The sequence below is a fragment of the Colobus angolensis genome, unplaced genomic scaffold (genome assembly GCF_000951035.1).
Source record: "Colobus angolensis palliatus isolate OR3802 unplaced genomic scaffold, Cang.pa_1.0 Scaffold232, whole genome shotgun sequence".
Taxonomy (NCBI): domain Eukaryota; kingdom Metazoa; phylum Chordata; class Mammalia; order Primates; family Cercopithecidae; genus Colobus; species Colobus angolensis.
This window is the reverse complement of record NW_012115511.1, coordinates 5,004,850-5,019,932: the sequence shown is the minus strand read 5'-3', so window position 1 is coordinate 5,019,932 and position 15,083 is coordinate 5,004,850. Positions and strand designations below refer to the sequence as shown.

Here is a 15,083-nt window from a genome sequence, read left to right as displayed (position 1 = left end):
AAAAAAAAAAAAAAAAAAGAAAGAAAAGAAAAAAAGAAAAAAAAGAAAAAATATATTGCTAGGATTAGCATCCCTGATAGTTACCATTCCAATTATTGCCAACTTCATAGGCCCCTCAGAAAAACAGAAGTTTGCAGGAATTTTGCAGCCACAAGACGATGTTTAAAATATTCCTAGAAGATGGTTTCCACTCTCACGTTGGATATTTATCTCACACATTAATCAATATTGGTCAAGTATGGTGACTCATGCCTGTAATCCCAACATTTTGGGAGGTCAAGGCAAGTGGATTTCTTGAGCCTAGGAGTTTGAGACCAGCCTGGGCAGCATGGCGAAACCCTGTCTCTACAAAAAATACAAAAATTAGGCCGGGCGTGGTGGTGCACATCTATAGTCCTAACTACTGGGAAGGCTGAGCTGGGAGGATCACTTGCGAACAGGAGATCAAGGCTGCAGTGAACCATGATGATGCCACTGTACTCCAGCCTGGGCAACAGAGCGAGCTGTCCCAACTAATTAATTACTCAATTAATCAATATTAATTATGTTGTATATTGTTTTAATTTGGCATAAATTATCTAGTTTGTCTCATAATGGCTATATGAGGTAGGTAGGGCTTATCCACATTTTAGGTGAGAGAAATGAGCCTCAGAGAGGTTAAGTAGTTTGTTCACAGTAACACTGCAAACAGTAGCAGAAGCAAGAATTGAAGTAATGCACTGTTCTGTTGGCTACATGTTATGAATATTTCATTATTCTTCCACTTCATATTTAGAGACTACATTCTATGTGTTGGCTATCGCTATGGATCAAAGAGTGGAAAATAATAAAAGCATGCACTAGTCCTTGTCCTTGTGGAGCTTAGGAGCTTATAATCTAGGGGAAAGAGGGAAGATACCAGCAACCAGCACCCATTTACCCAAGTGATTATTTAATCACCCTTGTAGAGGTGATTCTTTTCAGAAGAGGAGAAAAGAGAAAGTCAGGTAGATCTCATGTAGTGTAGGAGTTCTCTGACTTATCTTTTGAAAGAGAAGGCCAAGTAGGTCTTATCTAGTATGAGAGTCAGAGAAAACTTTCCTGAAGAACTGATAATAGACTTAAGACCTGAAGGATTAGTAGATGGGTAGGGAGGGGAGAGAAGAAGTGTTGATGCTAAGGCAAGAAAGAGCTTGAGGCATTCAGTGAAAGTAAGGTGTTATGGAGTGTGGTTGCTGTAAGCAGGGATTAGATGATGTACTTTAAAATGTACAGATAACAGTACTATAACATATTTACATTGTAATATAAATTTATAAAAGGGAACTAATCTTTATATGTTGGGGAGGAAGTTACCTTTCTCCTGTTAATTCCATTAATTTCAAGACTATAAGAATTTATTGCACTATTGAAACATTAAAAATTGCATTAGCTTCTGCATCTTCATAGGATGGAATTTCAGGAATAATTCAAGAAATCAAATAAAGTAAAATACCGAAGTTATTTTCTTGAAGACAGTGGAGCACAGTTGATGCAATTAGTGAAGAGGTTGTGACTCCCAAGGAGAGAAAAGCTCAAAGCAACTTCATTCACCACAGTAGCTTTTTCAGAGCTGAGAATTCAAATTCTTCACCAATGCATGAAGACATTTTGATGAATTCTGGGACTTTGGGGAGATGGGAGACTAAAATCCTAAGCCTTAAAACATCTGAAAAATATAGCAAAAATGTCAGCAGTTTTGTAAGACCAGGATTTGAAGTCAGGCCAGATTCATCAGAAAAGAGGTCAGAGATAAGACTGTTGACTGTAGTTGAAATTACAAAGGGGGCTAAGGAGACCCAGAAGTACACTAAGCCTTACTAGAACTGCAAACAAGGCTTGACTCAAAATAATGTTAGTATAGTGGTAGAAAGGATGACCCCTCTCAAGAAAAAGAACATTACTTGGAACCACTACCTTTTTTAAGAAAAATATACAGAACTTATTAGTAAATTACTAGATATATCAAAGGATAAGATTACATAATGAAAAACCAAGAGGAAAAAACAGATAATAGAAATATATCTACAAATGTTCTTGACGAGCCTTTTGAAATAACTATGGTTAAAGTATTTAAGAAATTAAAGGAAAAGGTGAAGAAAATGAAATAGATGAGAAAATTTCACAAAGTAGAATGTATAAGACTGACACAGTATAGAACTGAAAGTATTTCATATCTGATATGAAGAACTCTAGTTGGTTTAACAGCAGAATAGAAACAACCAAAGATAAAAGCACTAAACAAGAATATATCCAGACCGGGCATGATGGCTCATGCCTATAATCTCAGCACTTTGGGAGGCTGAGGCGGGTGGATCACTTGAGGTCAGGAGTTCCAGACCAACCTGACCAACATGGTGAAAACCGTCTCTACTGAAAATACAAGCATTAGCCGGGCATGATGATGGAGACCTATAATCCCAGTTACTCGGGAGGCTGAGACAGGATAACTGCTTGAACCTGGGAGGAGGAGATTGCAGTGAGCCGAGATCGTGCCACTGCACTCCAGCCTGGGAGACAGAGCAAGGCTCTTAAAAAAAAAAAAAAAAAAAAGGATATATCCAAATGGAGAAAGGGAAGAAGAGATGGATGAAATGTATGTAAAATTCAGAAAAAAAGTAGAGACAGAAGGGAAGCAGTTAAAATGTCTAACATAACTATAATTGAACTTTAAGAGGAGATAACAGATTGGGACAAAGCAATATTTAGAGGGATAAAACTGATTATTTTCCAAAAGTGAAAAAGACATTAACCTATAAATTTAAGAACCCCAAACAGTATAAACAGAAGAAGAAGAAGAAGAAGAAGAAGAAGAAGAAGAAGAAGAAGAAGAAGAAGAAGACGACACAGGCAAAAGTGCAAAAAAATCTTTCTTAAAAAGAAAGAAGGAAAGAAAAAGACATGCAACCTTAGTAGAAGCAATGGCACTATTGACAACTGAAGTCTCAATGATGAAAGGCAGGAGACAGTGTAATAACATCTTTAAGTACTGAAAGGAAATGCCAACCTTGGCTTTTATGCCTTGCAAATATATCCTAAAAATAAAAATGAAATGAAAACATTTTCAGACACACATGTACAAAAGCTGAGAGAATTTATCCCTAAGAAATCTGTACTGAAAGAAATTTAAAATGGAGTTCTTCAGCAGAAGGAAAGTTATATCCAATGGAAACACAGAAATTCAAGAAGACATAAAAATCAACGGTTAAGAAAACTAAATGGACAAAAATAAATGACTAGGGATTGAATGTTAATGATACAATACAATAATATTGTGTGGGGTTTAATTAGACACATAGAAATAAAAAGTATGAAAACTATAAGAGAGAAGAAGGGAGTGTGTAAATGGAATTAAAATGCTCTGAATTTATAGCATTTTAAGGAAGAGTGAAAATTTCTATTTACAAAACACACATTTTAAATGTAGTAATCGTAAAGATCACAAGAAAAAGGGAAAACATAGGAAGTACACATAATTAACAAAAAAGCTTGAGTGTGTCAAAAGTTGATCTCAAAGAAGAATCGTTATTTGAAACAAAGAGGACATTTCGTAATGAATATATCACTTTTATTATAATTCCTGTATTTATAATGTCTTTCTTAAAACCCATGTAGCTGGATCCTGTTTCTGTAATTCAGTGTAACAACCTTTATTTTTTAATTGGACTGTTTAATCTATTTACATTTAATGTAAAATATGATTGAAATTATGTGTAATATATCATATTAGTATTTGAAATCCAGGATTCTGTTATAGCAGTCCCAGAGAAACCAGATAAACCTACCACTGTCTTGTCAAATGGTCTAATCCAAAGTTATCCAACTTGCGGCCCATGGGCCACATGTAGTCCAGGACAGCTTTGAACGTAGCCCAACATAAATTTGTAAACTGTCTTAGAACATCATGAGATTTTTTTTAAACTTTTTTTTTTTTTAGCTCATTAGTTGTTGTTGGTGCATTTTTTATATGGCCCAACAAAATTCTTCTTCTTCCCCAATGTGGCCCAAGGAAGCCAAAAGATTAAACACCTCTAGTCTAATCTCTCTGCACATTTGACATCCCTCATTTACTTCACTTTTGCCTCCAAGTTTTGCAATAGTGCAACAGACTAGCAGAAACTAAGGCAGATACAAGCACTGTAGATGCAAAAGGTCTGTACAGAAAAGCAGTCCAGAAAAGGTTCAGGTGGATATTGAGTGAACTAACTTATGGGATTGACTATAAGCCAAGTAAAGGGAATGGGAAAGTAAGATATCAAAAAAGAGAGAAAAGCACCTTTCAAGATATATTGGCATACAGCCATGTGAGTAGAACCAAATTTCCGTGGCCTCCTTTCCTTCTTGTATTACAATTTAGAAACTTGGACTTAGGAGAGTCACAATGCTTCTCTGTAATGTATAATAAAGTTTTGGGGAGTGTGTGTGTGCTTTGGACACCTTGATCAAATGACTTAGCCTGCTAGGGCTCAGTTTTGTCATCTAAAACTCAGTATAATAATAAATTACACGATTCATAGAACTGTTGTAAGGGTTAAATTAAATAAGACAAAGTACAGGCAAGGATGTAGTGTAGTCCTGAAACATGCATGGAAGATATTTAACATGTGTTTCTGTTATCTGGCAACGATTATGGCAGTTTATAATAAGAAAGAGGACTTGGGACAAGTGATGTGCTACTTACTTTACTTTCTTCAATTAGGACTCAATCCTACTAGGCCAATAGCCAAAGGAAATGGTGAGCAGAACTTATGGTGGCACATTCATTCTTGACTCACATGTGAACACAATACAATTTCGTGTCTCCTTGATAAAACTACTTTCCTACAGGGGAAAATAAAAGGCAAGTAGAGAGATTTCAGCCTACGGATGAAATACACAGTGTAACATGAGACAGCTATTGCAGAGCCAACAAAAAAATAATGTTCAGTTAAGTGAGTCACAGTTCCTTGAAATTGTATTCCATGCCCACAAATGCAGAAGGCTCCCTGAAGTTGGGTTATTATTATCTTTTTTTTTTTAAGTTTCATTGAGGTATATGTTATATGCAATAAAAATAATCAATTTTAAGTATACAATTCAATGAGCTTTGATGAATAACTACAATGGTAACCAACATGATATAAAACAGAAACTAATCCTTTCCCTGACAACCTGGACCTTGGGCTAACTGATTTGCTTTTTGTCACATTAGTTTTGCTTTTTCTAGAAAAAGATACCATACAATATATAATCTTGGTGGCTGGCACCTTTTATTTAGTAATGTTTCTCAACTTTTTGTGTTTGTTATGGTCCCTCTAATGAGTATTTTTCCCTAATTGTCTCTCCCCACTTAATGAAATTTTGCTACCACAGATATATCTATATGTCTATGTACTGTGTATACACCTGTGCTTTATACAGAGTAAGATTTTTTTTTCACACCTCAAAATGTTTTGCCCTTTACAAGGTGCTGTCACCCCATTGAGAATACATGATTTAGTGTAATGTTTTTGAGATTCATCAGTATTGTGTGTATCAGAAGTTGGTTAGTTTTATTGCTGGGTAATATTCCATTATACAAAGAGACATTCAATAAATGAATAAGAATAATTGCATATGTGTTACAAAGGTCAGGGAGTGAGTGCTCTTTCTCACTAAGATTTGAGTTCTTTCTCAAATCTTAGTCTCCCTGGTATCAGTAGACATACCTCTAATAATACAATTGTTCAAGTCAAAAATCTGAGAGTGTCAAGACACTTCATTTTGCCTCATTTCCCCAGATCAAATCCATTAAAGCCTGCCAATTTCATCTCTTGATTATTTCTTGAATCTTATCTCAAGGGATCAGATTTTGCCACTGTAACCCAGAACATTCCAGTCATGTAAGGCTATCAATCTTTATCTTAGAAGAGATGGGAAGCCATTGAAGGGATTTAGATAGGAAACTGACATGACTTTCTCATGAAATTAAAAGATTACTAAATCTTTTATAGCAAGCAATGAATAAGAATATGGAGAATGAATTAGAAAGGACTGAGAGTATTTGTGGAGCGGATCTTTCAGGAGTCCAGGGGATAAATGACAATGGCTCTGTCATGAATTTTCAAGGGATTTGAGAGTAGATGAGAGATTGGGAGACATGCTATATTTTCAGTGGGGCCCATGGGAAGGCTTAGCAAGGCCTCACTGCTGGATGATAACATAATTATAATGAGAAATTCAGGTAAACCTTCCTATTGCTTGCTGCTGCCTTGACTTAGATGATATTTTTGGTCAAATTAATCAGTATTCTAAATGAATTAAGTATGAATATTCTTGGGTTATTTGCTAATAAGTAAGAAAGAATTAGAGGATTACAATCATGCCTATAAGAAAAAAATATTGTATACTTCATGAATCCATCGATCTTTCTATCCATCTTACAACTTTTTAAAGGGTTACTGTAGTACTAGTATCCAAGTATCAGCTCCAGATGGTCTGCAATCCTCCTGAAGTTTTATGTAAATTGTCTTATCTACATACACATCTCTGGGGAGCAACTTGAAGATTAAAATTCAATTTTTATTCCTATTAAAGAGTAAGAATCAATGGCTTACTGTGCTTTAGGTTTAGGGTATGCAAACATTCATAGGACATAATCTTCATTCTTAAAGCATGTAAAGTTTATATCATGTAAGCAGATAAATGACAAAGTCACATTGTCAGTGCTAGAAAAGAGATAGGAACAAAGTTCTGAAAGCTTGTCAGTTACTCTGGTGCTTTGTCTCCTCCAGGTGACTTCCCAAGTATGCCTGGCCACAATACCTCCAGGAATTCCTCTTGCGATCCTATAGTGACATCCCACTTAATCAGCCTCTACTTCATAGTGCTCATTGGAGGGCTGGTGGGTGTCATTTCCATTCTGTTCCTGCTGGTGAAAATGAACACCCGGTCAGTGACCACCATGGCGGTCATTAACTTGGTGGTGGTCCACAGCGTTTTTCTGCTGACAGTGCCATTTCGCTTGACCTACCTCATCAAGGAGACTTGGATATTTGGGTTGCCCTTCTGCAGATTCGTGAGTGCCATGCTGCACATCCACATGTATCTCACGTTCCTGTTCTATGTGGTGATCCTGGTCACCAGGTACCTCATCTTCTTCAAGCGCAAAGACAAAGTGGAATTCTACAGAAAACTGCATGCTGTGGCTGCCAGTGCTGGCCTGTGGACGCTGGTGATTGTCATTGTGGTACCCCTGGTTGTCTCCCGGTATGGAATTCACGAGGAATACAATGAGAAGCACTGTTTTAAATTTCACAAAGAGCTTGCTTACACGTATGTGAAAGTCATCAACTATATGATAGTCATTTTTGTCATAGCCATTGCTGTGATTCTCTTGGTCTTCCAGGTCTTCATCATTATGTTGATGGTGCAGAAGCTACGCCACTCCTTACTATCCCACCAGGAGTTCTGGGCTCAGCTGAAAAACCTACTTTTTATAGGGGTCATCCTTGTTTGTTTCCTTCCCTACCAGTTCTTTAGGATCTATTACCTGAATGTTGTGACGTACTCCAATACCTGTAACAGCAAGATTGCATTTTATAACGAAATCTTCTTGAGTGTAACAGCGATTAGCTGCTATGATTTGCTTCTCTTTGTATTTGGGGGAAGTCATTGGTTTAAGCAAAAGATAATTGACTTATGGAATTGTGTTTTGTGCCGTTAGCCACAAACCACAGTATTCATATTTGCTTCCTTTATATTGGGAATAAAAATCGGTATGGGGAGGTAAGAATGGTATTTCACTACTTAATCAAAACCATGCCTTGATCTACACAAAACGAAAGAGCTATAAAACGTCAGAGCCTTCATTGTAGTCCTTATGGGATCCCTGCCATCTCTGAGTGATGCCCATACAAAGACCAGTGATGTTGATTCCACCTGGAGTTGTAATATTACATTATTTTCCAATACAGAATGTCTGCGTGGACCATTAAAGCAACATAGGTTTTAAGAATTTTAGCGTTTCATTAGCTCATTCTAATTTCCTCTGTTTGAAGCATGATCTTTTCTTAGGTTTTGGACTGAACTCAGCCCTTTAGTTCTTTTCATCCCACCATCCCACTTCATCTTACGTAAGTAAATCCTGGCCACCACCCAGCTCCAAAGACACAAACTCTCCTTGGCTAACCAGGTTAGATGTCCCATTCATCTCACACCCTGATGAAAACTGATAAGGGGAGAGAATAGTTAAAAATTTTTCTAAGGTATCATAACTCTGGTGGGAAGTCATCTGTCTAGAAATCAAGAGACAGAGAACGTGTGGCCTTCTGTTTTAACAAGGTTTTCTAGATTTGTCCTGTGAAAGGTCATTTCACGACGTGGGGATCAATTTCCTCAATATCACCAATTGCACTGTTGCTCCAAAAATCATTTAAAAGCTTACTGGACATATCTACATAATGGTGAAACTGTAATTTAGAAAATATTCTTGGCCAGGCGTGGTGGCTCAAGCCTGTAATCCCAGCACTTTGGGAGGCCGAGACGGGCGGATCACGAGGTCAGGAGATCGAGACCATCCTGGCTAACACGGTGAAACCCCGTCTCTACTAAAAATACAAAAGAAGAAAAAACAAACTAGCCGGGCGAGGTGGCGGGCGCCTGTAGTCCCAGCTACTCGGGAGGCTGAGGCAGGAGAATGGCGTAAACCCAGGAGGCGGAGCTTGCAGTGAGCTGAGATCCGGCCACTGCACTCCAGTCCGGGCGACAGAGCGAGACTCCGCCTCAAAAAAAAAAAAAAAAAAAGAAAATATTCTTGACCAATGTACTGGTAGGCATTAAAACGAGTTCCCAAGGGAAGTGATTAAAATTTTTTTCTCTTCTGTTTTTTGAGAGAATTTCTAGATGTCCTGGGCCACAGTTAATTAAGATTTTTAGGGAGGACAGAAAGTTATACTGAAATCTTTAGAGCTCCCTTCCACCGTTAAAATTATAGATATGTATTTTAAATTATACCTTAAGTTCTGGGGTACATGTGCAGAATGTGCAGATTTGTTACATAGGTTTACACGTGCCATGGTGGTTTGCTGCACCTATCAACCCATCTACATTAGGTATTTCTCCTAATGCTCCCCCTCCCCCACCCCTGGACAGGCCCCGGTGTGTGATGTTCCCCTCCCTGTGTCCATATGTTCTCATTGTTCGACTCCCACTTATGAGTGAGAACATGCGGTGTTTGGTTTTCTGTTCTTGTGTTAGTTTGTTGAGAATGATGGTTTCCAGGTTAAAATTATATATTTTTAAATAAATGAAAACTATGTTTTTAAAAGAGAACTTTTGAGAAGTATATAGCAAAAACATTAATTTAGACTCTGTGAGATTAGGTTGCATGAAGAAGGTTTTCTGAATATTTGAAGAATGGATAAATAAATGTACTCAAAAGTAATAAAAGTATAATCCTTTAAAATGTAGGAAAAATAACTAATGGGTCCTAGGCTTGATACTTTAGGATGAAATAATCTGTACAACAAACTCCCATGACACATGTTTACATATGTAATAAACCTGCACATGTTCCCCTGAACTTAAAATAAAAGTTTAAAGTAATAACAATAAAATAATTTGAATTTTGTTTCCAAATTCTGAGTTACTTTCTGTAAAATTGTATTAATGACTTGTGACATGTGGCATGTTAAACTGACTTTATTTCAAGAACTTCCATTACTGGCTAGGTTGATACATTGGCTTGTGGATTTTTGCTTTTTGGGTTTTTTTTACCTCCTGCCCATACTCTACTATCTTCAATGTTTTATCTCCTTAAAATTTTCCCAGGATCTGATCCAGTTTCATATTTAATGCTTCAGAAAACCTAGAGTAATTAGTAACATGAATAGAATAACATAATGAATTAAGGGAACTTTTTTTCATCAAGATATATCTTCAGGATTTAAAAGTTTTTCTTAATTTATTGTCACTCTGTGGATCCACAAATTCCTCAGATGAATAAGAAACACCTCTGTGAATTTCTGTGACAACTAAAATTAGTGAGCCACAGAAATTAATTTGAGGAAGCAGAAGTAGCAACATAGTCAAACATGACTTGTTTCCATATATTTTCTGTTTTATATATTCTTTTAAATGTCCTCATAAAAAAGTAATATTTATTTTCTTTCTTGCCTTTTTTCCCATTTGTTTTTTACATTTTTTCTTTCTCATTTTGGACTATAAAATTTATAAGACAATTACTAAGACCCCTGATAGTTTTAAGAAAATTTATAATACCTGTAAATATATATAAAAAAAGAAATTTAGAAAATATTTAAATTAAAAGTATTCATTAGAATTTCATTACCTTGTAGATTATATCATACTCTCTTCCAGATTTTATATATGTTGAGGTCAGGCAATTCAAAAGAATTAATCTCTGTATTAATCTGTTATAATGTTAACATAACACTATGTTATTTTCATACATTATAATAAAGGGCTTATTAGAAATGTTACTCAAAATATAGAAATGGAATATTTCATAATATAAAATATCTTTTTCATCAGTATTTATGGAATAAATAGAAAAATTTTAGTTTTCCTGTTCTTTGTCTTTAATCAATACAGAAATGAACCTCATGTGGGATTGTGGGTGACACTGGCCTCTAGGACCATTTTTGGATATCACCATTATAAGAGAGCACTAGTATTAGCATTTGGTGGTGGGAGCCAAGGAATAGACATCCTGCCTTGCACACAATTGTCCGTACAGTAAAGAACTATCAGGCCTTGCTCTCTGTTTGAACGCCCTATTAGATATTAATGAAGTGAAACAAAACAATCAGAGCAGTTACCAGGTTTTACCCAGTTTTCATAAACACATAGTATTTTTTTGTATAGCTTTAATTCTCTGAATTTTCTGGAAATACAACTATCATGGACTGAAGAAAGATTTTACTTTGGTTTCCTCTGAACTTTACCAAGAGTTGTTCAGTCCTTTGGAAATGACATAAGTAGCAATGCCATTTATGACATTAAAATATGACACAACATGCCTGTAAGCAGTATTTGTAGCTGTTGTATTCAGGGGATATTACATACAGGTGTCAGCATCAGACTCACTCATTTTGTCTCTTTAAGTGATGATGCCTAAGCATTTACACACTGAATTGTATACTAGTATTGATAACTTTTCTTTTCATTACTCATTTATATTACAGTGAGAACATTATATGTAAAAATAATGTATATGTTTACATTATTAGTGTAGAAAGCATATACATTTCATTCCGAAATGGTAAAATTATCTGTAAGTTTTATTTTAGAATGGTAAAACTATTACAAAATATTTGTGATAAAAAGCAAGGTAATGGGTCTGAGAAAGCTGAGAACCACTAAATTACCACAAAAGGACAAAATGAGAGGGAAATTTATAAATTTTAACATTATAAACAGGAAAAATATTTCTGTGTTTCTGAAACACTTACCTCATCTTCATTCAATTCTAAATTACTTCTTTTGTTTCTACAGCAATTAAATGCAACTTTTAGAAAAATGTGAAGAAAATATACATGTGTATTTTCTTTTTCAATGAGAAAAATACATTTTTTTCTGAGTCTTACCACTCTCAGATTGGCTCTTACCAGATTTTTAACCCAGGCATAATAATTTTTGAGGTCCAGGCAGAAAGATCTCTTCAGGCACCCATTAAAAGGGACAGTACATGCTCTTATTTATTCCTTAAGTTTCCTGTGACAGGATCATTGAGTCCGCTGCCTTCCTCCCCAGCTTCATTTAAATTCAGGATAAAAAGATTGTTTCACTTGTAGGTGAAATGAACTTTTTGTAAAGTGATTCAAGAGGTGCTAATGAATCCCTCCTGCCTCCCCAAATCCTCCTCAATGAAGCTGCCATGAAAACGCGATTGTTGGGTTAAGATTCAGTTTTTCTGAAGGAAGGTATTGGGCCAATCCATTCTCAGTCACTGGTTTTTGGTGTGAAGTTAGAATTTGGGACGCTGTCGTAGCTTTGATTGGATAGATTTTGCCCACTTTCCTCTATGAGACAGACAGAGGCCAAAGACTCTCACACCTATTGGGGCAGGAACAAGGAAGCTCTTCTTGTTATAGGGGCCAACTACAGCATTTTGTAAATACTTGGTACTGAGAGCTCCATGGTAAAGGGGCACAAGGATGGCAGAACTGCGGGGATAATGCCCAGAGATTGCAACATGCCAAGGGACACCCATGGGGATTGGAAACCAGGGGAATCTGAAGACCCAGCAGGAGCTGCTGGGGAAATGAGACCCAGGTCTGAGAACCGCTAGCTGAGAGCAGGAGGGGCTTGTGTGAGTCTTGCTCAGGAGTTCTGAGCAAACAGGACTGCTCTTGAAAAACAGGGCAATGGAGGCAGCAAACAAAGAGGACAGTTTTGAACAAGAGGTAAGAAGGTGCTGGAGAGCGTGGTTTGTTTTATTTGCAGTTTGTCCTAATAGTTTATGTCATTAGCAATGAATGATTCCTGCCCTTTGTTGTTGATCTGGGCCACAGATCTCATGGAGGACAGGGTGTGGTTACAAAAATGTAACCACTGGCAACCTGATCAGAGATTTTGGATAAAGATCTCCAGCTCATCCCTCAGTCAAGTAAGAAAAGAATCCCTTGGAATTTAGAAGAGTCAGAAGAGTTTCCCTTCTGTTTTCAGGAAAGCGTCATCTTACATGTCAGGAGTAGACACTCGCCAAAGTCTACACCTGCCTTCTGGCACCCTCAGGAGGGTCTGGAAAGACATCTAGGCCCCCTCTCCAGTGATGTTCAATTCTATATAACACAGCACACCTCTTACCACAGCCCAGTTGGGTACCCCATTCTCTGAGTTGTCCTTTGCCTCTCAGAATTCCATTATTTTCATAGCATTGTGCTTAACAATGGGGGCACACTACTAACCTGTACACTTAAGAATGCCTAAGATGGTTGATTTCATGTCATGCATATTTACCACAATAAACGATTTTTAAAATTAGAAGATATATATATCATATATATATTTAGTTATATATATAACATTTCTAAATATATATGTGTATATATTTAGAAACTTTAATAGGCAAGAACTGAGCTGATGGAGAAAGTTAAAATGTTAGAAAGAAAAAAGCCAGTCTGAGACATAGAAAGAGTTCAGTCCTCCTATCAAGGGACTACCTATAGGGAAAGCAAATGGAAAACACTTTACATCTGGACATATCCTTGGAGAATGCTTTTAATATTAAGAACAAAGAATTAGTACAAAAAGAGCCAGGCAAGAGAAATGTTTACCTCTAAAAGAAAGAAAAACAATTAGAAAGGTATTATTTTCCTTCACAGCCTAAGTGCCAGAAAATGGGAGTCAATGCCTATTGGATTTTGGTTTAAAATGTCATGGCTAAGAACTCTCTAAGCAGGCAACTACTGCGCATGCCCCTGGGTAGACAAAGGGACTTGAGACGGATTTTCCTCTCCGTCTCGTGGCTTATCATCTCAAAGCCATTGCTTCTCCAACTCCAGGGTCTTCCCCAGGTAGGAGAGCAACTCTACTTGATTATCTTGAGGCCAAATTATCTTTCCAGGAGGCAAGTTGCTGGCGAATCCTAACATTCCTTTTAGAATAAGATCCATTCAGCACTCGGTCTAGAAAAATGTTTCTTCTATGATTCTGACAATAGGAAGTCAGGTTTCCCTGGCCTCTTGTTCTCATGTTCCATCCACTCTTAGAGCCGCTCCCATGTCACTATTTCCTTAGTTAGACTAGAAAGAGCCAGATATCTGTTCTGAAACAATTGTCTCTCTCCTCCTATCACAACCATCTTCAAAATTTTGACTTGCATTTAAATTTTTATTGCATATTTAGCTTCACAACCTTATTTCCTAAACTTTCCTAAAATTAAATTTCTGCCTCATCTCCATTTTTATCACAACCTGTTAACATATTTCACATTTAACCTCTTGTTCTACAGAAAACGTGTATTTTGAATTTTGTCAATGGTTTAAAATTGACCAGTACTGTCTACAATGTCTTTCTATCTCATTCAGAAAATTCTATTCAAACATACTCTTTCTACCATTTGAGCAGTTCAGGTTATTGGCCATGTGTAGTTTTCCCCTCTTATTCCTGTATTCCTAAATAAGCGATCGCTAGGCCTTAGTTTTTCTTACCAACTGTGTCAGTGGCTTCTTCTCATCAAGTCCTTATTATCAGGCGCTATGAGAGGCGTCCACTTAAATGTAAAAATTGGAGATTGATTACCAGTTCCTGGTGTTAAGTGCCCAAGGGCAAGAAAGAGGCTGTAGGGATTATGGAAAACTCTATTAACACTGCAGTTTCTTTTGTATAGTTATTAATTCCCTTGTATAAAGTGGTCAGCCCTGTGTACCCAGAATGATTCTGGAGTGAAGAAACTGCCTTTCTTGTGTGTATACAAACCCTCTCCCCCCAATGTCAGTGAACCTCCAAGTAGCCTTCAATCCACAAATGGCAGGTGCTGCTTCATAGTAAAATTTTGTTTTTCCAGGGAAATAAGAAATGCAATAATGATGCACTGTGTTTTTCTTAAAGTGAAACATATTTAATGATATATTCAGAGACATATTTTTATAATTCACTTTATTTGTAATATATCATAATGTACTGGAAATACTAAAAACATCATTTGTAAGATTATAATTAAGTAATCTGCAAGATGGTGGTTGTGCTAAGAACCATATACAGACAACTTTCTTGAAAATATTGGTCAGTTTCCAGTCTTTGGCCTTAGATGCCCTTTGGCCAGTCTTGGTATATCATGGACACAAAATGAATCCTGTATCTGCTATTGTTATCAGTAAAGTCACCTCATATGACACATTGCCCAAAAAATATCTGGCAAAGGTTTTTAAAAAATAAATTTTTATATGAGATTAAAATTAGTTGTAAACAATCAATAAGTGAACACATTGAATTTCTCTCAAAGTCCTGACTTTTGATATATTTGATGATTAAAATTAATTCTGCCTTTTATGGATATTAAAAGATCAAGAATGTTAAACATGTCAAAGTGAAGTTTGATTCAGTTGGTCTGTTTGAATGTTCTTTTTTTTTTTTTTTTT

At 36.4% G+C, this 15,083-nt stretch overlaps 1 protein-coding gene across 2 annotated transcripts in view; it reads left to right on the top strand.

Moving 5' to 3' along the window:
• GPR141 (G protein-coupled receptor 141) overlaps positions 1-7,827 on the top strand; it is a 62,746-nt gene extending 54,919 nt beyond the window's left edge. For both annotated transcript variants that reach the window (XM_011944522.1, XM_011944523.1), the window contains one exon: positions 6,771-7,827. In XM_011944522.1, the coding sequence (XP_011799912.1) occupies positions 6,771-7,702 (932 nt within the window). In that variant the 3' untranslated portion in view covers positions 7,703-7,827. The remainder of the gene's footprint in view (positions 1-6,770) is intronic.
• Positions 7,828-15,083: the final 7,256 nt, after the last annotated feature.